General features: G+C 37.9%; 1 protein-coding gene across 2 annotated transcripts in view; it reads left to right on the top strand.

Annotated features, from left to right (window-relative positions):
- The window catches only part of INSC (INSC spindle orientation adaptor protein), a 131,328-nt gene that overhangs the window by 31,006 nt on the left and 76,314 nt on the right, over positions 1-24,008 (top strand). For both annotated transcript variants that reach the window (XM_019282226.3, XM_039553374.1), the window contains one exon: positions 9,568-9,661. In XM_019282226.3, the coding sequence (XP_019137771.1) occupies positions 9,609-9,661 (53 nt within the window). In that variant the 5' untranslated portion in view covers positions 9,568-9,608. The remainder of the gene's footprint in view (positions 1-9,567; positions 9,662-24,008) is intronic.

The raw sequence follows: 24,008 nt of genomic DNA, 5'->3' as shown, positions 1-24,008 counted from the left end.
AATACCACCTAAACTTCCTTTGTTTCGCCTTCCATAGCTCTGCAGCCAGAGACTCAGGAGTGCTCAGACTGCACAGACTGAGTGCAGCTCGTTGACTTGAAGTAGGATTTGCACTTTCTGCTCCCACACCCAACTTGATCTCTGGTGCAAAAGTAATATGAGCAGGCTGGAAAGTCCCCCCGAGCCTTTAGGTTTGCTTGGAGTTTCCGGATGTGCTCTGCTCATGTTACACCCACCCCTGAGACACTGAATATGGGAATAATCCTGCAGAGCAGTTTTGCCTCTAGCCCTGCTGAGGATTCTGTGTCTGTGATGTTGTTACAGCTTTTTGGCTCCTCCACATTTTTTGTGCGAAGGGCAGAGGAAGAAGAAAATGTCTGGTGATTGGATACTCTTTGGCAGTGGTTCAAAATTATAAACGAAGTATTTTCTCCTTACAAACAGAAAAAAGCCCACTGCTTCTTTATTACTTGTTCTCTGTGTAGAATTATAATGACTAGGCAGCATAGTTTACTGACAGGCTGTCTGGAAGTGTTAATTGGAATTAATTAAAGGAAAAAGCAAGCAACAGAAACTATACTCAAATTTTGCTGCAGGCTCAATATTCTTATTTTTTAGTGAATAGAGTATATTGTGAAATTACCAAACTTTTTTCCAGCTTTCAGGAAGTTTGTCTACTGGATTTGCTGTGTCTATCTTGAAAAGGCAGGCTTGAAGGTAGAACTTGTAATGAGCATGAAGAAAGCTGGGATCTTTGAAAATACATAGATCAACCACATGTGTTTTACATTTTCTGTGGTGTGTTGGTCCATCTTGTATGCTTGTTGCCCAATTTGATCACCTGCTCTTGCATTCTGCTGAGTTATCTTATTAGCAGGCACTAATGGATCTCTCTCTTCTCCTTTCTTCCCTTTTAACTTTTCAGTGGCTCTCTGATGTCCATGTTTTCCTTTTCCCCAGTTTGTTGTAGAAAGGTGAAAAATTATGCTGAAGTTTATTAAAAGAAGTAGTAAGTTTATTAGCAATTCAAATAGGGGAGTGGTTTAAGGACTAAAGATAACACAATCATAGAAGGCCAAGAACAGCTAGCTTTTTGATAAATATGTGTATATCTGTATTGGTTTAAAGCTGATCTTAAGGTTTTCAGAGTTATGACCAAAATAAAGCAATTTGATATTAACTCTGTAAAATGATAAACTTAATCACCACTGGCAAATATTGTGAAAATACCACCACTGTTTGCCATGTAATGCCTTCTGATGCTAGTCCAATACAGCCTTGGCTAGTGTGGGCTATGACCTGAATTAATAATATTGTTTTGCTCTTCTCTGTTAAAATGTCAGATTTTTTTTTTTCTTTTTGAGGAATATCAAGGTAAATAAAGATGTCTTTTAAACTTCCTGTCTGACTAACAGGAATGGCTATTAAGATGAAATCCTTTCATTACAGGTAATGGTTTGTACACAGATGTGCAAATATTTCTTCCTTGCAGTGAGTTATTTGTGTAGGTCTCCATTCTTTTCCCTTTGAAGTGCTTAAATACAGCATTATCTTCTCTATGTACTTGTTTACTGTATTGAACACTGGAATATTTTGTTTCAGTTTGTACTTGCATCATGTTTAACTTTGGGTAAGTCACATAATTATTTTTCTTTATTCCTCAACAGGGAAAGGACTTTCCTTTATCTCTTTTCTGGTTAAGATTCTTTTGGAATTTTTGCATGTTTGTAGGGGAAATAATGAATCTTAGCTCCAATTTAATTATGCTTGGAAGAGTCATGTTAATTAATAACAGAAAATTGTGATAATCTGTATGCATTTCTTCTGAGCAGCACAATCTGCACTTCTATGTTTGTTCAATCTAAGGTGCAAAAATCTCCTATTTTCCCTTGTGCCCTACACAGTGGCTGGTTGAAAGAACAGCCCTTTTATTTCTGATCTCTCTACATGGAGGCAAGATGAAATCCTGGCTATGGTGTCAGGGGTAAATGAGACCAAAACAGGGCAATCTAATTTGAGTTAATTTATTGTCAACACAAGCCTCTGACCTCTAATAACACACTGGGGTCCCCAGCACTGGAAGGATTCAGACTTGCTGGAGTGAATCCGGAGGAAGACCATGAAGACTATTAGAGAGGTGGAACACCTTTCCTATTAGGAGAGGCTGAGAGAATTGTGACTCCTCAGCCTGGAGAAGAGGAGGCTCTGGGGAGCCTTAGAGTAGCCTTCCAGTACTGGAAGGGGGCCTAAAAGAGAGCTGGAGATCAACTTTCTACAAAGGCACACAGTAATAGGAGAAGAGACAATGGTTTTAAACTGAGAACAAGTTCAGATTAAATATCGGGAAAAAATTCTTTACTGTGAGTGTGGTGAGGCACTGGAAGAGGTTGCCCAGAGTTGTGGATGCTCCATCCCTGGAAGTGATCAAGACCACGTTGGAAGGGGCTGTGAGCAACCTGGTCTAGTGGAAGGTGTCCCTGCCTATGGCAGGAGGTTGGAACGAGATGATCTTTAAGGTCCCTTCCAACCCACACCATTCTGTGTCAGGGGATGCACGGGGGAGCCGGCCCCAGCTGGGGGCTCCCATCACAGGGAAGCTGGAGGCTCTCAGAACCATGGCTGAGGTGATGAATTTACAGCTGGCATGCCCTTGATTGCTGCTTTGTGTCTAATCTTGGGGATGGGGGTGGGGGGAGAAAAAGGAGGGGCTGGAGTGAAGTTGTTCAGCCTGGTGGCAGCTGGGCATCTTGGAAAAGAAAGCCCTAATACCATGCACTGGCCACAGGTGCAGGCACTGCCATGGCTGAGAGAAACCCACAGTGAAGAGAGCTGGTCTGCAAACCAGGTGCTGAAAGCCTGTTTTATCTGTTCCTCTGGTACTATAGTTGAACCAAAGAGTCTGTGACCAGGAACAGGGTTGTCCCTATTGTGCACGTTTGAATCAAGATTGGTGTCGGTGCAGGTGATGTCGAACTGGCTCTTTGGGTTAAGGGAATAGGAAAGCCCTGTGCTGTCTGTCTGAAAGTAAGGGAAGTGTAAAAACCTAGGAGTTGTACCCCTCAGAATGACGTGGTAGCAGCTTGCATTGCTGCTGCTCTGAGAACCAATAAACATTTTTATATGGTGATTATTCTGTACCGAATAAAAGGTAAAATATAGCTCTGGAGTGCACCAACCTGACACTTATTACTCAGTTCCTGGACCTCAAAAGTAAATTCTTTTCCAGTGAAACTGCCACTAAAATGCTAATTGCTAGAAAGGTGACCACTAATCAGACCACAATACTGCCAGCTATAGAAATTGGTGTGCTCCTTTCAGAAGGGGAGATTTTAAAGACTTTGATAAGATTAAAAAAACCCAAAAGATGCCAAGTGGCTGTTCCAGTGGCCTGCTGCCTGAAATGATTTTGAGGGGGAATGGATGAAGTCGTCATCAAATCTGTTGTGCCATTCTTTATCTCCTTATTTTAAATCTTTTCATAATATAGTCCATGATGATGGAAACTCAATTTTTCTGGATATTTTGTATCTAAATGGGAAAATTTGCTAAAGATGCATTGTAAGAAAACTCATGCCTTGGCACAAGGACTTACTGTAGTTCATGTGATTATTGATCTCCATTCCTAATCTTGGAGAAAGCTGGGTTACCTAGATAAATGTGTCTATGTTTTTCCCCCGATGCCATCAGAATTCTGGTTGCATTGCATATATTCTACTTAGTGCATTTCATATGATCCACTATCTAAAATAAAGATATGGAAGGAGCAATCCAATAGATCTAGCTTTCAAAGCAGGATTATGCCTTGTGGTGATCATAAACAATTTTTTTTTTGTGTTCAAGGAGGGCTTTAAAACCAGGAAAGGAATTAAGGAATTGAACTCTGTAAGCAGAGGAATGGTACTGGCTTCAGATTTCTTTGGTTTTTTTCTTCCACCCTGAAGGATCTACACAATAATGTTCCTTGTCTGTAATTTTTAGGATGGTCTATTTGACTGAGGTAGATTTTTATTTGCTTCTCCCTCTCCATCCCCCTGGATATTTCCAAGGTACAGATATGTAAAACAAGGCTAAAATGGGAAATATCCAGAAGGAAAAAGAAATAGCACAAACCAATTTGCATGAAAAACTACATTAGATATATGTGTGTGTATACATATATATACATACACTCTCCAAACCTCCATATATATTAAAATTTATACTTAAAAAATATTTAATGTAATAGAAATTTATAACGAATATATAATAAGACATAGTTTTTACAATTATGAAAATATAAGTGAATGCAAAAAAAAATTTAAATAGATGCTAATAAAAAATTATATATGTTTTTTATATGTGTATATATTGAAGGACCTGTTGGATGAGGATTTGGGCAACCTGATCTAGTGGAAGGTAACCTTACTCAAACCCAGGGTGTTGGAACTAGATGATCTTTATGGTTCCTTCCAAAACAAAGTGTTCTATGATATATAAAAGGAATATTTTCAAAGACAGAGACTCATGTAAAATGAGATCCTCTCTCTGCAGAAAGCAGAGAGAAAAGAGGAAGAAACATGCAATAAAAATAAAACCCCTCTTTGACTGAAACTGGATTTATGCTTCAGATTGTACTTGAAGTGTAAGGCATAAACTGGTTCAGCAGTACTTTCTCTGATTATTGGTTCTGCAAGAGCAGCTGCCATGAATGAATGCCACAGGCAGTGCCTTTTCCCACCTCTCCCTCCTAGTTTTAATTTTGCATTCTAGGAGTGTGGTCCATAGATCTGTGTATATGATCCCATGCTGATACAACCCATTTTAATGCATCGTTTGAAGGGCTCTTCATTATTTTTGCTCCTGGTTTTATGGTTTCTTAGATTTGTGACACCCAGCTTAATTTTGAGTTGGCTCCTACTATTGTAATTAATTCATGTCTATATAAGCCTCTTATAAAGCAGAATGACACAGGATCTTGAGTTCTTAAAGGGTTGGTGTGGAAAAACTTCTGATGGGCTGGATGTGTTGCTGAAGGACAGAATGTATGTATTTACTTTCTGACCTCTCACATAAATGCTGTCAGAATTTTGCTCTAAATTTGATTTGTGGCATTCCATTAACAGTTATTCTGCGTATAGGAGAATAATAACTAATGATTCCCAGACTCCCAGAATTGTAAAATAAGGGCAGGCACTGTTTGGCAGAAAAGAGACTGTACTTTAGTACAGACAGGAACTGTTCATATTAATCAAGTGATATCTGGTCTGAAATGACTTCTAGCTAATAACTTCTTATTCTCAGGTTAACAATATTGCTTACAGGTAACATGCTCTTCTAATTCAGATGATTATTAATAATCAGAGGCTAGATGTGTGGATTTCTATCTCTTTCTGAAAGAGAAATGATGCTCTTAATTGACCTTATTTTAAGATATGGTTAGTGTTGAAATTATGATGTTAGGGGTTAGAAAGGGCCTGGTGAAAGTTCACAGATTTGACTTTTGATTTGAGCCTTTCCAAGGGTGAACATATGTGACATGAATGAGCTCAAAAATTTGAATTTAATTGTGTGAAGTTTCAGGGCTTATTTATTAAGGATATCATTTTGTGATAGAGAACTTTAGGGCTATCAGTAGTAGAAGGAAATGAGTCACACTGAGTTCACCTGAAAAACATGCTTTGTTAGCATGATACTTTTGGGCATGGATGTTATTCCGAAAAGAATCCTTATGCTAGAACCCTCCTAATTTCTAGCTTGTTAAATATAAGCTAAACACACTGAATGATGGAGAAGAAATTTAAACTGGGAGATTTTACAAGATACAGTTTGTTTTCCTAGCAGAAATAACAGGTTTTGCAGGGTGCTAAAAAGCCATCTGGCAGTGTAGAAGCTGCTCTGTCTCTAAACAGGCTGGTGCCAACAGGAGGCTCCCAGCAGGGAGTTCTTGTAAGGCCGGAGGAGTTTGATGTGAAAGAGTGGGATAACAGCTGCCAGCTGCACCACTCTGCTAATGAGGTGTTGCACAGGTTTCCCCCGTGCTGCCAAGCCTGGTGTAAGTTGGGATGAGACTTCTCCTTTAATTTACAGGTGGGCTGTTGGACAGTTTTTTAAGCTGTTTTTAGTTCTCTGTCAGTTGCTGGCAAGGCCTGGTGCCTGTCTATGAGCAAGATTCCCCTTCCCACTTTTGTGGTTTTTGGGGTTTTTTTCTGGCCATGACAGTCACGTCCTTTAGTGACACGTTGCTGATTTCTGAGAGCAATGCTTACGTGCTCTTTCAGGTGTGATGCATTATTCTCTTCTCAACTCCCATTCTCTGAAAAAGCTTTTGGCTGACTGTCTTGGATGGGATTGAAATGTGGTTTGTGCTCTGCTTATCTACATCTCTTCCATGAGGAAATAACATCTCAAAACCTAATTCACTGTTGACATGACAAAGAGAAAAATGCAGGACACAGAGCCTGCTGCCTCGAATACGTGTAACTCCACATGCACCCACTGCTACCTACCAAAGGAGTCAAACAAATGATAAGTCAGCCTTTACACTGTGATACAAACCTATGTGCAGATGTAAAACCCTATATAAGGTGTTAAATAAAAGGCCTCATAATAGTCCAAGAATACAATTTTATTATGGCAGTGTGTCACTCAGGTTTCTACCGAAATTACCAGTATTGCAAACTACAAGCAGTGGGGTTTTGGTCTTGTTTTTTTGTACAAATTTACCTAGACATCTCTGACCAGTTGTGGGCCTAATCATTGGTCATAGAAGCCAGTGGAAAAAAAAATTAGACTCTCTTACAGAACTCTACTGATGTTACCTATTATTATGTATATACTTAATAAAAGTGAGTGAGTGTGTGAGTAACATCTCCATAGTCAGCTAGAGTAGAGGACTTGGCTTTTAGGAGTGCTGACTAGAGCTCCTCACTGTGCTGTGGACACGAATAAAAAGCAGAATCAACTAAATAGGAGGACTCATCAGCTCTCTCCCAGTCTTTACTAGAAAGTGCAGTTGTCTTGGTCTTACCTGGAAAGAGGAATGAGAACACTGGAAACTGAACAATATCTGTCATGGGATGTTGTAATTGCCCAGCAGGTAGAGGGGCTGTTCCAAGAAGCACCAGAAGCCTGTACCATATTTCACTGGTGTTTCAACCTCTCTTGTGATCCTGGGGGTGCAGTGGATGCTCTGGCAGACTGCCAGGTCCCTGGGGAGAACATTTCCTCACATTGCCAACATTAATTTGGGATTAAAGATTTGAGCTAATATCTAATCATAGTCTCGAGCCAGACAGTTTGGTTAAGATATTGTTGTGGCATTATGTTATTGTTCCTGAAGAATAAGTAACCTCTAAGTAGGAGTTGATAATGTTTTTAAAGGCTCTCAGACATAATATAAAAGTGTGTTTTGTGGGAAGACAGCATATAAAAACTTGCATTTTTGTCAGGTTTCTAATTTATGGGGAACAAGGACATGCAATAACCTAATTTGTCTGTGTACATTATGTCACTGATCACAAGTAATGGAGTACAAGCAGGTGCTTTGATTTGTATGTGTAGAAATTGGTAGTAGGCTGAGCTAATGGTGAAGTAGCTTTAGCTTGCCAGAGGAAAGCCTTTGATTTAGTGTTGGTAGCATGAGAAGGTAAATCCAGGTCTCATGCTGAGCAGAAACACATAGCTAGTGTCCATGAAATCTGTACTTCTGCAGGCTGAAATGGTGGGTTTTGGGGTCCTTTAAATGATAAGATTTAGAAGGGGAAGCTTCATTTTGGAGATTAAGATTTTATGCAGACGTATTCAGCTTTAAGGGTGTCTCCTCCAAATGAAGACAGTGATTATCATGATATTTGTCTCTTTCCAGTAAATGTGATTATATGATTATTTTTATCTGGTAATCTTAAATGCCTTTAAAAAAAGACAAATTCTACTAGTGGAAATGAAGATAGCTGATTTATTCCATTTGTTAGTGAAATTGGTATATCATACACTAAATGTTTTAAATTCCCCCTGCCCCCCAAAATAAGCTTGTTTTTCAGATCTTGGTGTGTCACAGGAGCAGAAGAATACATACTAATATTTTCATACTTGGGTATATGAACCTTCAGTCAAAGCCTATGAACTATCTGCCATCTTTTTAAACCAGAGATTTCAGTAACAATTAAACTATTTTTAACGTGTTTTTTAACAGATTCTTTTCCTATATTTCAATCTTCTTAGTCCATACATCTAAAGAAGAATTATATTGAGTTTGTTATTTCCAGAAAAACCTGGGGGGTAGGGAGGAACACTGGGTGACACCATCACCAAACCAATCTGGTGCTAACAGTGGACAGGACATGCGAACCCATTACGTTGGTCGTAATACTTTTATGTACTCAGGGCATGTTTGTGAGATCTTGGGGAAAAAACAAGGCCATGCATTAGTAATGAGATCAGTTTGCTAGGAAAGGCACTGAGGACCACTCTGTGTCAATTAAGAGCAATTTGGGGTGGCAAATATCTTGAATGCTGGCTGACTCAGCTTGCACAATGCAGCCAATAACCAAATAGCAGAATTTCACAAGCAGCCACATCAAAGACACTCTGCCTCAGTTGGTGATGCAAACAACAGTAATTTCCTGTGTAAAGTATTTTCTCTAGGAGTGAGATCCATTGAACCCAGTTTTTTCTTCACATCTAAGAAAGCATAATTTTCCCACTGTTCCTGTCTCCTTGTCCAAACAAATTCATTTCCTCCTTGTTCTTCCTGAGTCATGGATTAATCTTTTCCTTCAAGTATTTTGCCTTAGTTTTCTTCTAGCCTTGTGTGTGAGTGCAAAGGACTTCACCTTTTTTGGTAGAATAAATCCTCTATGATTTTTGATGTGAATATACCAGACTGACCTATAGTAGGTAATGGCGTAATATAAGGTGAGGTTAATTAAAAGAAGAGCACCCCTTCCTTTTGTGAAAATGAGGTGTCTTTCTTCTCCTCTCTTGTCTCTCTCTAGTACAATAATGTTTGGATACATCTCTTGGTCACTAGGAATTAAGGAAAAACATTAGAGGAGAAAGATGTGTGCAGCATTTAAAATGGATATAAAAGGAAATTGTTTAGCACGGAACGGTCAAATACTTCGGTAACTTAGACATCAAGGACCTTTCTGTAAATGTAGTACTTAACAATCCTGAAATCATATCACAGAATAAGTAAGGTTGGAAGGGACCTCACTTGCAATCTTTCTCACAATAACATGAAGAATTATTATAATAATACATTTTCTCTAGCATTAGAGTTATTACAAAATAAATGAGGCTAAGTAATACCCCAATATTAACTCAGAAATGCTAAACCCAGATGGTTCTGACTTGTTCAGTAGTCCAGGATCTTCCAGCATATGCAAACCCTACACTGTTTATGCTGTGAAATGTAATTAATGGCCTTGGTTATCTGCTGGAGTTGTGGGGTACCTGTGGAAAAGGAGCCTTTTTAATTGTTTTAATGAGTTCTCTCCACAGAAGAGCAAGACAATGCCACGCCAGCCTGGGCTGAAGATGCCTGAGTTTCCCTAGGTTTACTAAATGACTGGTTTTTTTTTTTTCTAGATTCCAGCCTATGGAGAAGTACACATAAGAACTGGATAAATATGGCTTTTAAGGGCGAGGACCACTTAGATTCCCTTTCCTTACCAGTTCAGCGGTAAGTGGTGCACTCTATTATCCAGATTTGAGTGATTAAATGCTTCTGAGGCTGCAGCTGCACTTTCCTTTGAGGCTCTGAAGATTCTTAAAAGCTCACTTTTAAACTCAGTATTAGGTAATATTCCTACAGAATCTGGAGAATGAATACGGAAATTTGAGATAAATTTCTTGAAGCATTTGCAAATTTGTATACTTGGAGTCTGGTAAATCATAGCAGTGTTTCTGCAGCCATCGTTTTAAATGGATGACCATGTTTGCAGTGGAAATGTGACCACAGTGACTGGACTGGTTCTTAGTCATGATGGAAATGACTGGAACCCTCTGCACTCTGGGAAGACTGCTGAAAGTTACAAATGTAAATTATTTAGTGTAGTTGACTTTGTTCTGGTGTAGGTATGGTAATGATATGAAGGTTATGATATAAATTCTCCAGTCTGTGGTGCCTTGTTGGGAGTGGAGACACTGGTGACTCTGCTAATCAACAGATTTTAAAAAAATCTGTTGGTTGCCATCTAGTAGCTGGCTCTGTGTAGTGTAGTTTTGCTTATAGCATAACAGAGGTGCTATGAAAAGAAAAAGAATACAATAACCTGCAGTCATTATGTGGCACAACTGGGTTTGTTTTGTTTTGTTTAGGAGGAGGAGGAGGAAAGAGGGTGAGGCCTGCTGAATGCAGGAATAAAATCAGAAATAAAATGGATTTACATTTCATCTTTTCCCTAGTCTTCTTTCTTCAGGTCAGACTGCAATTCTTTATTGTAATTAACTGGTTGCTGACATACAACCTCAAAATATGATGCTTTTCTTCATTAATAATTTGATATTTCTCTACCTTTCCTTACCTTGGTCTTCCAGCAGACACTCTGATAATGCCATTAAACTCACAGAGTAAGACCATATAAATGCATTCTCTTCTGGAATAAACACTATATAGAGGTATGCCAAGAACGATGGGTTAGTTAAGACTTATAGTTGTAGAAAACCAGCTGGAAAGAGAGCCAAGGGAACAGGTCCTGTGGGTGGCCAAAGGCTGATCCGTGCTGATGATGGCAAGATTTGTTTACCAGTACATAAATGGGGAAATAACCATGAGTCTCTCCATGCTAGCAATTGGAAATGTGGAGTAGGAATAATGCACTTAGAGGTAACAGAAAAGCACTGAATTTCGTAGGCTGGTGACTTTTAGAAAAGGAAAGTGCCTGCAATTCACAGGTGTGCAGTGTTTGGGGAAGCAAAGCTCTGCCATGTTATGTGAACAAAACCACCCTACAAGGACTCCACTGTAACTTAGCACAAGAAGTGACTTGGAAAAGTCCCATATAGCAAGCATTATGTTTTGACAAAGCGCTTGACTCAGCAGGGAAATTCTCTATAGTGAATTTTAAAAGTAAATAAATAAATACTCTCCCTCAACCACACTAAAATATAAAGCTCCTATTTTTTTTAAAATTTCTATTTTGAAAAAGAATCCTTTTTCCTAAAGATGAGGGTTGTTTCAGGTAAAGCCCCTGTAAGAAATGGGCAGACTGAAGATGTTAGTTGTCAGAAAGGTGAAGGTACAGAGAAGGCTGGAACTGAAAAGAAGAAAAGGTGTTTTTAACTTAAGAATTCAGCAGAAAGAGCACAGTATGGACTAGATAAAGTTCAGGAGCTGTACAAAATGCTTTTCTTGATTACTAAAATAACCAACAAATCCCACTAAACAGCTTTTCCAAAGAAATGGAATTTTTATGAGATTAAGTAGTTTCTTTGGGTTAGAGAAAGGAGTGATATGGCTCCTGTAGGGAATTTAAAACGATTAAGGGAATTTTCAAAATAACAAGATTCAAATCTTATTGTTTTTATTGTTCCTGTATCCAAGGCTAGGATGTATGACAGTCTCAGGATTCCAGTTCCTGCTTTTGGTGAGAGGGGCTTGAATTAACTTCTTGTGTCCTGTCACAGGGAGAAGGTACCTCAAATCCAGCTGAGGTTAATCCTGTGTAGGACCACAGCCATATCTTGGTTCATGCTGAGGTCATGATCTTTCAGAAGTAAAAACAGGCAGGTCCCTAAGCAAGAATATCTGTCTCCATAGGAAAAGTGTATCATAAACATGCAGATTCCAAGTGTTTCCACAGTGGTCATTGGGGTCAACAGTTATCTTGGCTGTATAAGGATTTTAAAACTGGGGCCTTAAACCAAGTCTCTGTGCTGCATGAGTTGTTTACACTCTTTCCTTAGATTTTATGGGAAATCACCGCTTATATTGGAGTCTCTAGGGTATTGAGTCACTGTGTTAATGGCTTCCTAACACACTGTCAGACCTGCTGGCTCTAATTGACATCTAGGCTTCTATGGATTTAAAACTATGCGCTATCCTGAGGAAAAACACAAATTATTGTTACAGAAACATTATTTTCTATTTCAATGAGTTAGGAACTTAAATGAAGGTTTTGTCTCTTAGGAGAGAAAACAATTGGAAATAGATCACTTTTATAAAGGAGTAATTTAGTACTCTCCAAAAGTTGTACTCCTTTGTGAAGAACCTTACAGGACCATAAAAATTATGTTTTCATCAGTGAGGGCCAGTTCACTATAGCATGTGAAATGTGTGTGTATTCCTTAGAGATGCACATTAGCCCTATTCTGAAATAGCTGGTTTTTGTGTAACTTTGGGAAAATGTCAGTGCCCTTTCCTTATCTTTATACTGGTATTGTTTTTCCATATTTCTGGTGAGCTTTTACATTGGTTTTTCCATCTGGAATAAAACCTACCTTTCACTTATGCTCCCATCCTTCATCCTGTGTCATGAGTGTTTGTTGGCCTTCTTGCTTTCAGTGGGTTAAAATTGTAGTTTGCACAGGCTTTTTTCATTGTAGACATGCAGATTTTTATACTTTCCACACTGGATGGTAAACTAAACTTAAGACAGTGCTGAATCTGAAGTCCTTCAACTAAAGAGAGAGTACTCATAACCAAAAGTTGAAATAGGATGCTGTTTTGGCTTCTTGGATTATGTGTTCAGTTCAGGGCTGCAATTGGAGAAATACAGTATAATTAGAATTTTTTTTTAAAAGAATAAAGAATTATCTTTTATCAAAATTAGGTTATAAAAACCAACCACAATTGTCATCACCAACTTCCCCTCTTCCCCGTAAAAACCTCCCAACCCCAAAACAACAACCAAGTAAAAACAAAATAAAATTAACAAAACAAACTGAAGAAAAACCTAATCCTGAATATGAGTCAACAATGTGCACTAGCAGCTCATAAAACCAGTTGTATCCTGGGCTGCATCAAAAGAAGCGTGATGGAGATTTGAGCAATCTGGTCTAGTGGAAGATGTCCCTGCCCGTGGCAGGTGGGATGGAACCAGATGATCTTTTAAGACCCTTCCAACCCAAACCATTCCATGATTCCATGAATTGTTTAAAATAGCTTGATGGTTTTCAGCAAGCAAACTAAGGCTATTTCCAGAACTCCAGGAGTGTCCCTGAAGGGCTGGGCACCATGTTCTCTTTCACAACTCTGTTGAGTACATTGCTGCTTGGCCAGTGGGGAAAGAAGTACTGATTGAAATGATGCAAATGATGCCTTCATGGAAATAGAAGGAAAAAAGAATTGTTTATATTTGGTATTAATTGACTCTTAGATAATATTCATCAAAAGTTGAAAGTTGTGACTGGAAATAGAAGCAAGAGAAATTCAGGACTTTATACTGCAGGCACTGCATTGATTCTGCTTGTTACTCTGCCAAATCAGGATGAAAAACTCATAGCACTTTATAGAAAATATGGACATATGAGATGAAAAATAGAGAAGTCTATAGTCCCAGAAGTGAATATTGTTTAAAAGAAAAAAAAAAGGAAAAAACCTCTTTGTAAAGTAAGAGGATTTCTACTTGATTAGGAACTGAATTTTTTCAGGGACCATTCACATCTCATTTTACTTCTACTTTTAGAGCTTCATGTGGCCCCTATACAGCTGAAAAGAGGTATTTTCAGGGGTAAGACGTGCAAATCTTTCAACATATTTCATATTGTGTTCATATGGGGCTGTCAGGAAAAGAATGGATCCATCCATTGATCTCTACCTGCAGAGTGTCTAAAATTTCTCAGTAGTCAATATATGATTTAGTGCTCTGAATCAAAGGCAGTGAAATTCTGTTATCCTGTCATAGAAAGTGAATTCTGACTAAAATGGCATCTATTTTTTTTTTATTATTATTTTTTAATTTTTTTTCCTTCAGCTTGCCAATGATGTCCTGCCCCTTGTATTCTGTAGGTCATGGGAATCTGTAGGTATTGATGCTATAGTTTTTCTGGCCCTGAATTTTGGGCAGTGAGTTGTTTGGTTGCATGTCAGTTCATTGAAATGTTTGCTGTTTCATTATCTACGTGGTTTCTTAGATATGAGTCCCCAAGAGGAGGATTTCTAGGGATTTGACTTCTGTGAATAAATGTGAATAAAGATTGTTCTCTTTTTTCCTCATTCTGGTCTATTTTTTTTTAACCATCTCAGTTCCTCTTACCTTTCTATTTCCAATCTGCATGGCTTCTGTAATTTGTTGCCACATCTCTTAGTGCTTGTTCTCACAAGATTTTCCTCAGTTTATTTTTTGTATACCACCTCATTTAGTTTTCAGTTTTAAGACCATGCTCCAGTTATAATTAATCATAAAATCCTTTTTAAGTAAAATTGCTTTAAATGCTTTGTCTGATCAGGGTTTGTATATGTCCTATATTTTTAGGCATCTTCTGTAAGTGCTGAATTCTTCCTATTTCAGTTTCCTACAGTGTTCACTGCTGATAACCAAGGCCTTGTTCTGTATTTCTGGCTTTTCCCACCTGTGTCTGCAAACTGAACTTCCTGTCTAACAAGATCTTCATTCAAAGCAGGAAGCAACATTTATATTTCTGTCTTGTATTTTACAAGCTGCTTTCTGTGCATAGATCTTGCCCTGTTAGTTAGAATCCTACATTCCCTATGATCAGTTTTATTTGGATTACGTCAGGAATTTGTTTGTTGTGGCTCCTTGAAAGTAGTCAGATAAAGACTGTAAGAAACTCTAGAACAAAAAAACACCAAAAAACAAAACCCAATTTATTTGTAATACAAGAGGTAGAGCAGAAAATTTTCAGAGTTCCAAGTTCAGTGTGTTTACATGGCTCTATGAATCACTGCTTTGAGTTTTCGAAAACCATTTGAGAATTGAATGCTTGCTGGGGAATTGAAAATGTGTTTTGAAAAACTTCTTTTTGCGATAGGCTGTGGGAATAGATTATGACAGAAGAAAGGAGGGTGCTTTGGCAATAATGCAATAAAATCACCTTCTAGTGACAAGAAATAAAATCAGTTATTGCATAGCTCAAGGCACTCATGATACCTCATTTAATGACCTTGCATTTTTTTCCTTTCATTTAGTTTACCCTACAACAATTCAGCAAATAATTTTATAGGTTCAGAAATTGAGCTCACCTTACTATGAAGTATTTTTGACTTTAGTGATTTACATGGCACCTGCAACCAAACTGAAAACTGAGTTGTTTGTAGGGAGTTTTATGGCGGTTGTAAAACAGATTTGTGAATCTGTATGGTCCTTCTGGGAAGGATTTTCAGGCATGCTAGCTGACCAAGTCCAAAGGGTGATGTTAGTAAAGCAGCATGTATTGATTTGCCATCATTTGATGGCATTCATGAGGAATATGAACTCAACAGATTTTTTTTTCCACCCCCATGTGAATCCATGGGTAAAAATATCTCTGTTCCTCTATTTCAGGATGTTAGAATGTAGGTCAGCAGTTTAGCTAGCAAGCAGCAAAAATAATTGCATTTCACTTGTACTTTGGGCATTTTTGGGGTCTGTAAGTCTGCCAGAATGCAAGATATTTCCTAACCTTTTCCTTCCAATAGTTTTAGCATTATATCTTTATATTTAGTTGTATAATGCACTGTAGAAATATGTTATACTACTTCCCAGAGCTATGCTGTAAAATATTGTATGTTGAACTGTAGAAGTCACAAAAGAATTTTGGCTTTTAACCCGAAGGAAATTTGAGTTTCTGTTACAATAATTGTGAAGTTATGGTAACTTTAAAATGTGAACAAATTGATGAATTTAAACAATCTGACTGGCCTCACTAGACCTTTCCTTCATTAAACTTGATATTTCTTGTTTGTGGCTTGCTGTTACTTGGAAACTACTTTTTAAGGATCAAGGACTGCCTTTCATCCTTAAAGACAATTAAGAGTTTATTCTGAATCCCTTGTCAGGGTCAGTGATGTTTCCTAGCATGTGGCACACAAGCACTGTAAAGAGCTCAAAGTAGTGCTGGTGTAGCCTTTATTATGGAAGAAACTCTCCCTATTATTTTGAGAATGAGTATTTTTGAAATGTGGGAATCTGTAGAAGAGGCTCCTCTCTTTTTGTGTCTTAGATAAAAACCAGTTGAGATCTGCACAGTGAATATCTTGTGTTTGGGCCTTGGTATCCTTTTCAGAAATTAATTTTAATTAACCCTCAGATTAATGTCTTTGAAATCACTGACAGAACTGTGCCTGAATGTTTGGTTGCCTTATCTACCAGGCATAGATGATGGGTTCTGACTGCATCTTCACAACTGTTGCAGGAAGTTTTTATTGTGACATCAAATTAGTAGTCCTGTCAACTTTACACCCTGTAGCTTGCTCTTCTAGCCATTGGTTTATGGCTTTGACTCCACAGTTTGTGCTTCTCTGCTTTCACTGATCCTAGCAAGACCTTTTCAAACAATTCAAATATTTGTGGTCTGTGTTGCTTACTTGCATTTTGACTTTCATAAGCGTGTTTTCCTGTACCACATCTCAGAAGTGATGTTGATCAGGTTTAGACATCTGCCACCGCTCCTGTTGGAGTGCTCTGTTTTCAGAAGACAGACTTGCTAGTTATTTCTGTGTAAAATTAAAGGTTTTATCTTGCACATGGGAGCCTTCTTTCCTGTTTGTTAATCTAACAACATGGATGATGCATTGACACAAATGCTCTGATTTCCTTTAGTCTGCCAAATATTTTTATTGCAGTTTGATACTTTTCTGCTTTATGAAATCTTCTAGCCAGGTAGATGGATTCTTAGAAGTCTAAGATATTGTAAATGTACTATGAGAAGATCATGGAATTTTTTAAAATTGTAAAGTAATTCATATTGTCATCTTAGTACTTTTGCTCAGAATTTTATTTTGCCATTTTCTATTATCATAATGGTTTATACTTTATATTTCCCTTAGCATTAACAGTATTCCTTTTTGGTTCACAGGTGGTGTCCCATAAATTCTCTCTCTGAAAAAAAAAAAGGGCAAAAGTCAAAACCTGAAACTGTTTAATTTTGGTGCAATCTTAAGTGAAGTACGTAGGTATCTTGCTTATTTGCCATACATCCTTAGAAAAAACCCCACCTAAAACCCTACTATAATGCCTCTTTTGGTTGAGTTGCTGTGCAGTAATGTTATGGTTTTTTGTCATAATGTTTCAGCCATGGGTAGGTGCTAGAAACCACAGGCTTCACTGCTGTATTGTCTTTGTGAGCTTCCTGGCATTAAATAATACTGAGCCTGAGCTCCAAGTGTACACTTTCTGAACCCAGTGTGTTTGCTGTGGGGAAGACACATGCAAAAGGAAACCCTCCCAGCAACAAAACATATCAAGTTATTGTAATGGTCTGATCCTGTCCTGCTCTGATAATTTGGTCATGCAGGGAAGAATTTGCAAGTTAGAGCCTTCAGGATGGCAAGGTTTAGTATTATTGGTAAACAGTGCATTTTACAAGGAAAACGCAGAGCCTGCCATGTCTAATCTTTGACTTCTTTACTTTCCAAGTCTGAACTTTGCAAATGACAGAAAAGACTGTGTGTCTGCTCTTCCATTTACAATACAAAGTTATTAGTTATTTGTATTATTGAGACACTTTGACTTCCTATGCAACTTTATCTATGTCAGGTAATCTGAACTTACTACTCTTGCTGGCATAACATTGGAAACTATAGCATGATTTTTTTTTGGCAGGGAAGTGTATGGGACACCACCTGTGAACTAAAAGGGAAAATTGTTAATACTAAGGGAGGTAAAAAGTGTAAATTATTATCATAATAGGTAGACTAAGCTGAAATCAAATGGCATGCCATGGAACCAAAAGTTCCATAATTTTCTCTCCTTTCAGCAGTTAGACCGTATTACTGGTATTATCACGTTGGTAATGTAGCTGCAATTGTTCTGGTTAGCCCTGGAAGGAAATTAAGGATGAAATCCTATCTTTTTACTTCAGTAAATATCCAAAATACCTTTCCTGTACAAAATTGAAGCTGCTTTGAAGCATTCCAGGGTCCTTCACCTTTAGTGTTCTAACAAAGAGGGCAAAGAACCAAGTTGTCCTCCTTAACAGAAATACAACTCTGCATGGAACTTGAAAAAAAAAAAGATCAGACTAATGAAGGGATCCTAAAACTCAAGGAGTCAAGTTCACTGAGTCAATTATTGACTTATTCTGAGAAAATATGGTGTTGTCACCTGTCTTCAAAAGGGCAGTGTGGGTTGTTGAAACTTATTTAACACTAGAGACATCACTCCTCTTGATTCTATTGTGGCTGTAATGCTGATTAATCTTCTTGCCTCAGGCAAAACTCTTTACCTTCCCCTGTCTTTGTGTTCCACCTCAGCTGTGGAAACACAGAGGAAGTCCTAACTGGCCTATCTCCATATGTTTCTGTTGCAATGGTTCTTATACAGCACTATGCTATGAGCTCATGTGCCCTGTTATGCCTGCTGTGGGTGCAGCATCCTCCTGCACTGCGGCACGTAGGAAATGTTGAATGTTACCTACAGGCTGCTTTCAGTAAATGCAAAAAATATGTTTCTGTTTAAAAAACATAACTTGTTCCTTCCATATGTTACATTTTATCATCATTTTCACAGTGGTGTTTTCTGGCAAGTGAGTTCATTAAACTCTCTTTACAACCATGGCCATAACAGAGTATGATGAATAAATACCTCTACCTTGGTATTTCTGAGGTTTTCCCCACAATTAATTTTTTTTAAAATTAATTCCTTCATTAAAGATATTTTAATGGTCTTATTATGGCTTGTCTTTTCAGCTATGTAGGACAAATACTAGTACCATACCGAGTTAAATACAGTATTTTTCACGTCATTTCATGTTTCCTGGAAATTTCTTCCTTATTTAATTGCCTGGTCTCTCTTAATCTGGTTCACTGTTGCCTGGGGGTGGTTGGGAGGATCTTGTAATCAGTTGTTCAGTAGCCAGTAATGAGCAAATTTAAGAAAGCTGTAAGGACAATGCTCCAACTTTGTAAATTTTTTTTTTTTGTTATTTTCCCTTTTTGACAAATAATATAATGATCTTAAAAAATGTGCTGGTCAGTGTGACCCCATTTCTGGTCTCATTAAATTGGCCCATGTCTGTTAGTGGTTGGGTTTATGAGCTCATATTAACCCTGAGGGATTTGGAGTGCAAACAGGAGTTTAACATTAAGCTGAAATCTGACTGTTAACAATTCCAGTTGTTTTGTTTTGCTCCTCACAGTCTTTCAGAGAATGTGGTAAAGTGAAAATATATGTACACACATATACAAACATACTGTTTTATTTAGGGCAATCTGCATAAAGGACTATATGTAGTTCCTGTTTCTAAACAAACAGCTTTTCATTATGTTGCAGGTATAAACTATGCTTCAGGTATTTGAATTTTGCATTTTGCTAACTGTGCATACTTTATTGCTGAATTTAGTTCAGGGCTATTGTGGGAGTATAGAAAACATCTACATCAAGAATGTAATATTCTCTTCAACTAAGGACATGGAAATAATTTTCCAATATCTTAAATGTCAGCAGCACTGATGTCAGGATAAAGATTAAACAAGAGCAAAGCAGGGAAAAGCTGAGAAAATTATTGAAGGAAAAAGGGAAGAACTAGGCAATGGTATCCAGGTAGTTGAGGCTGTTCAATGGATGACAAGATAGGTGAAAGCAAATTTTTGGGAAGTGCTGTAGAGCAAAAAATATCTTGTTCGGTATCAGCTGCCCAGAAATAGCATTTTGATTTTGATTATTATGTGTTAGATAAGAGTATTGTGTTACACAACTTAACTCTGGGATAACTGTGATAGTGGGGTGGGATGAAAGCAAAGGGCAGGCAAATACTGGAATTGGGAAGCAGTGAAATCAGCTAATGATACCTACTCAGATTGTTAACCTTGCTTGCCAGAATCTCAAAGTAAGGGAGCCATAGATGTCCACTGGCTGACTTACAGGCCAGGCTTGATTTCCGGGCCAGAGATTTCTATGCTTTGTGCCATCAATGCAAAATGACACGTTTTACATTATTTTAAAACTTTTTTTAATTTTAAAGAGCAACTTGCAAAATGAATTCACTTAAAATACTAAAGTTAATATTTCAAGCATAAAATCTGCCATGCTGGCCTTGTGAATATTACAAGTGTCTAGTCTGCAGCAGTGAAGAGTCCTTTATCCAAAGGTGTTTGAGTTGGGTTCTCAATCTTGAGAACATCAAGGAAGTCCTCAGGCTTCCAGATTTCAAGTAACAATCCTTAAAATCAACTATTGTTTAACTCTTTCTTATAGTTCAGTGCAAGCAGTGGGAAGTCAGGAGGGAGAATTACGAAGAGCCATGTATCTTCATAATTTTATTTTTATATTGTTTTGACAGAAACTTCTCTCCGTGATGGTTCAGGCACAAAGCTAATTTTTTCCATCTCATTTAGAAGCAAACAAACTTTTCTCAAGCTTGTCTTCCTGTGGCACAGTCCTGATGTGGAGGCGTAGGGGCTGTGTTTATGTTGTGAGGGTGAATCAGGAAGCGACTAGATGGGAACACTCCTGGCTTAGTCTAACCCCCTATTGCTCTTGGCTAAAGTATCAGGAGCAACCTGGAAAGCAATCAGCTGCTACTGCCAGGGACAAATAAGATATTTTGTTCTGCTCCAAAGGGCTGGGATTGTGCTGAACATTCTCTGTTTAAGTGCTGGATGAGAGATTGATCTCAGTAACTTTGAAAATGTATTTTTTATTGGTAAAATGTGAAAACAGTCCAACTGACTAAACTGCTGCACAGCTGCCCTGCTGTGAAAGAGAGGGTATTTCAAAGTGCATGTTTTTCTCAGGATTGTTGTACTGTAGTTCCAGCTGCTACAAATGCAAGGTGCTCAGTAGATGCTCAAATTGAACAATTTTTACCACTTAACAGCTTGATATAAATTTATATTCCTCAACAGATGACACAATTTTGATGAATTTTCCAGCATCTAAAAAGTGATACTGCTCTTTTCTCACCAATTAAATTTCAGTGTGCATATGTATGTGTTTGTGGAAGAAACAGGAAGGGTTTTTGGACAGATCTGATGTTCTTTCAATTAGAATTTAGCTCAACATTTGTCTATCTTTTTAAATTTGACACAGAATAGGGATATATATGACATACATTTAATACAGTTGTGATAGTGCAAAAGCACAGAAAATTTGATTTCAGTTTACTCTTCTAGCAAATAATGTGCAGTGGTTTGTGTTTCCAGAAAGAAGCCTAAAACTGTTTGGAAGAAATAAAATGGGCTCCATGAATTTAAAAAACTTGTTGTCATTCTCTGTTTTTGTTGTTTACTTCTGTCTTTTGTAGGCATTTTTCCAGTGATCCATCCACTTTGAGGATTACAACTTATTTTTTACATATAGGTGTTTTCCTGCTGTCCCCCCAGCGTGTCTTAAGGAATGGTTTTGCATCACTGCCCTTTTCATTTTGTATACATGATGCTTTTGACAATGACACTTAAGCTGAGATTTTCTCAGAATTTCTTAGAGAGATAGGTTACAAAGAAAGCCAAAGCTATGTGGGGAGGTTGTCCTCATATTTATATTAGAACCATTGGAATGTCTTGGATTGAAAGGAACCTTAAGCATCATCTGCTTCCAGCCCCCCGAACAGGGACACCTTCCACTACATTGGGTTATTCTAAGCTCTATCCAACCTGGTCTTGAACACTTCCAGGGATGGGGCATCCAGCATCTCCTTGGACAATCTGTTTCAGAGCCTCATCACCCTCATAGTAAAGAATTTCTTCCTAATATCTAATATTTAAACCTACTCTCAGTTTGAAGACATTGCCCCTTGTCATGTCACTACATCCTCTTGTAAATAGTCTCTCTCCATCTTTCTTGTAGGCTCTCTCCAGGTACTGGAAGTTCACAATTAGGTTACATAGCTCTGAGTCTTGTATCACCTTTTCTTCCCCTCTTTGGCATTTCATTTGGATCCCCCTCAATGTGTGCTTGCACATGGACATGTGCTTGTGTTGTAAAATGATGCTTACATGGAGGCCCTGTATGAAGTCACCCTTTGCACTTTTCATATGTCTCTACCTGTTTCATACTCTGAAGAAATGCCTTCCGCAAATATGATCACCTCAGCATTAAATGAATCAGGAAAGAGGAAATGGATATGCTGGAACATGCATAATATTTCACAAATGTGATACAGGAACTGTACCTGCTTCCTGCAGGTATATTAACCTTAGTTTGATTTGAGCCTATAAAGAGCCTCCAATCACTCTTATTCCCAGAGTAAAACAGTGCTGCTCCTCAATTTAGGTCCTTAAATAATCTATAACTAGAAGTGAGTTTAGTTTTATATCTCAAAGAGCATCAGTGGTGAAAACAGCCCATTACCATCAGAGCTTTGTATACATCCCTGCAGCTCGTTAGGACAAAGGTTTTGACTTCAGTCAGAAAAATGTGGTACAGGTTAGCTTATTTACTACAGTTATGTAAGATAAGATATGCTAGGATTTCAGGCATTCTTTTATGTCAGAAATAGTAAAAATTTTTGCTAATAGGCAGCAGAATGATGCTGATATTTGTCTCGACACTATTCTCCAAGCTTTTTTCCTCTGGGTGTTTTGAAAAACATTCAGAAAGCTCATAATGCTGTCATTGCTAAGCACCTGTGCAAGGGGTAACCATGTGGTTCACTGAGCCACATGTTAAAAAGTGATGAAAGGATATCCTAACCAATGGTAGAGTGACACAGAGATTATTCAGCATCACCTAGAGCATTCCTTTGGGAAATTCTTCTTCAGTTTTCAGGAAATATGATGGTTGAAAGTTGAATGTATCTCGTATGCCTGTGGAAGGTGACTATTTCTCAACATCTTAGGTTTGAATATTAAATAAAAGGGAAATGAAGTTTGTAGGACTGATTATCAAGGTACTGCATTTGTTTTTCCCAAAGCTGAAGTTGCAGAACAAATTAAATGGAGTTCTGAGTACAGCTGGCTGAGAAATGGTTCTTCTGCTTGAATATTTGAGATTGCAATTTTGTTTTATCTCTGCACAAAGATGTTTCTTACCTATTCCACTTAATTATTTGAAACCAGCAAAGGAAGACCTTCCACTGAGAGCTTCTATCCATAAGAACAACCCTCAAAATTGGGGCTTGAGCCCAAGTTCATTATAAATGTCCTAATATTTTTCTGGATAAATACATATATATGTGTTGATAGGCAAACGGTTCCAGCAGGATTTATTGCATGAGGCAAACGTTAGAACAGCAAATATCTAGCAAATGAAATATGAAGTTAAAATATGTTAAAAACACAACTTAGTGATCTGAATGAGGAGATATATAACCAGGTATTCACCCACAGGTATCCACATATGCATATATGTGCACCCTTAATTGTGACTCCAACCTAAGTCTGATACATAAAAACTGATCTGATTGAAAAAAAAAAAAAAAAAAAAGGGAGAATGGGATGGAGACAGAAGCAATAAAATTGCTCAGAAAACAGCCAGCTACTTCTAGATCTGATGTATTAAATAGCATTTTGGTATTTGGGTTGTAGTCTTTTCCATCTGGTAGTTACTTTTATTATGTGAAGTATCATGACATTTGATTTCAACTGTGTGTGTATGGACACAGACAAGATAATGACTTAATTGGCATGTGCCCTGTCATGGTTTCACTCCTGCTGTCATCAGCCATCATTCCAGGCAGCTGTGAATACAGGAAAATTTAGTTCCAGTAAGGTTATGCTTGGTGCAAAATCCAACAATATATTTAATATATCAAGAGACAAAGGTGATATTTCATGAATAGAGAAAGAGGATAGTCTCATCCCTCTCCAATCCCAGTGGAACCAATGACACTTATATCAATATTGCTCTTCAAAACCTCACTATGAGACTTTGACATGAATAGTGTAATCTGGAATATCTGAAGTCCTCCAAACTTCCAAGTTCAGGTCAGATGTCTGTGGGGTTGTAGTGGTGTAAAAAAGGTGGGAAGGGAAAAATCATAAGTACACA

This window comes from Corvus cornix, chromosome 5 (assembly GCF_000738735.6).
Source record: "Corvus cornix cornix isolate S_Up_H32 chromosome 5, ASM73873v5, whole genome shotgun sequence".
In the NCBI taxonomy this organism is placed as follows: Eukaryota; Metazoa; Chordata; class Aves; order Passeriformes; family Corvidae; genus Corvus; species Corvus cornix.
The sequence above is the reverse complement of the archived record's forward strand: the minus strand, read 5'-3'. Positions and strand labels throughout refer to the sequence as shown.